Here is a 1,506-nt window from a genome sequence, read left to right on the forward strand (position 1 = left end):
GGGGAGGAAGAGGTGGGGAAGGGGAGGAGGAGGAGGAGGGGGAGGAGGAACAAGCGCCCCTGGGTTCTCCTCGTCTGGAAGCTGCCCTCTCGAGAGAAAGGGGCGAGGGCCTTCCCCCGCGCAGGCTCACCTGACGGCAGCAGCCACACGCCCTGGCCAGAGTGCTCACAGCGCTGGGGGAAGGCCGGGTCCTGACGCCACACCACAGCGCCCTCCTGTGGACAAATGGCTCAGGCCTCGCTGGCAGCCAGGCTGTGGGAGCCATCCCACCTCATCCCCGAGAGGCCCTCCCACACACCCGCACGCCTTCCCTGTCCTGTCCACGCCCAACACCACGGGTGGAAACCAGCACCAGAAGTGCCAGCCGCGACGGACCACGCTCACCTTGACCTGCCTCTCCACACGCTGCAGCTGCACCAGCCAGGCAGGCTCCACAAAGGACTCCTCCTCCGGCCTCTCTCTCAGCTGCGGGTCGAAGAGGCGTAACTGGGAAGCGATCTGGAGACACACGAGAAGGCAGGCCCGTTACTACCAGTGTCTTCACAGCGCTCCGACCTGGAGCAGACGCACCCCAGGGCCGGGCGGGCCTCTGCGGCAGGCCTCCCGCTCAGTGGTGCCACAGGGTGAGCCCGGACGCCACGCTCACAGGAGCCGACCTCGGGGTGGCTGCATGGGGTCCGCAGGGCCCAGACCCCGGAGCTGAACTTCCTGCCGCCGCCACCTGACGACAGACTGGACTTGGCCAAGCCAAGTGCGGAACTGACGTAGACATAGACGTACTCTGAGCGGGTGGGGAGGTGAGCTGGGGGTGGGGGGAGCTGGGGGTCGTGGGCAGGACCGGATGAGTCAAGCTTGGCCTCACACTGTCCGGAAGCCTCCATAACAAAACCTTCCTGGGTGTCACTTGAGCACGTTCTCCGGGAGGGGGACACACGCTGTGGCGCTGGCTGGGCGCTGGCCCATCCCGTCTAGGGTCCACAGTTCTGAGGCCAGTCACGCTGCCTCACTGCCCAGGGCGGGGAAACCAGGCCGCAGTGGGTCAGCAGGACCCAAACCCAGGCTGTCGGACCCGCAGGCTCCACTAACGGCGGGACCGACCTCTGCTCTGGCCTTGGAGCTCCCAGCGCAGTCTCTGCACGGGAGCGAGACGAACGGACTCGTGCGCTAACGTGCCAGACACGAGCAGCTGCCCGAGAGCAGCTCAGTGTGTGACTCGTCCCGACCTCTGCCCCCGAGTCTGGCGCCCTGACCCCAGGCTGCGGGGGCGGCTCAGGACCGCACCTGGACCAGCTGGCTGATGAGCACGGGCGAGTGCCTGTGCGGCTGCAGCAGGATGCCCTTGGCGATGACCTCGCAGTAGTGGAAGGCCTGTGTGGCCAGCCCCATGTCGGCCAGGCGGCAGGAGTAGATGAACTTGAACACCTGGAGCAAACACACACACAAGCTCAGCCCCGCGGCTCCTCCGTCTGCAGCCGCCCCCCCCCCCCCCCCCCGGCCCCGCAGCTG

The 1,506-nt window shown here is 67.5% G+C and overlaps 1 protein-coding gene across 1 annotated transcript in view; it reads right to left on the bottom strand.

The window, feature by feature from the left end:
* Positions 1-1,506, bottom strand: part of SEC16A (SEC16 homolog A, endoplasmic reticulum export factor) — a 29,984-nt gene that overhangs the window by 8,594 nt on the left and 19,884 nt on the right. Inside the window, exons 18-20 of the mRNA XM_014529702.1 lie at positions 1,282-1,422; positions 385-498; positions 131-215 (exon numbers count right to left, since the gene is read on the bottom strand). Of these exons, the coding sequence (XP_014385188.1) occupies positions 131-215; positions 385-498; positions 1,282-1,422 (340 nt within the window). The remainder of the gene's footprint in view (positions 1-130; positions 216-384; positions 499-1,281; positions 1,423-1,506) is intronic.

The sequence above is a fragment of the Myotis brandtii genome, unplaced genomic scaffold, assembly GCF_000412655.1.
Source record: "Myotis brandtii unplaced genomic scaffold, ASM41265v1 scaffold691, whole genome shotgun sequence".
Lineage (NCBI taxonomy): Eukaryota > Metazoa > Chordata > Mammalia > Chiroptera > Vespertilionidae > Myotis > Myotis brandtii.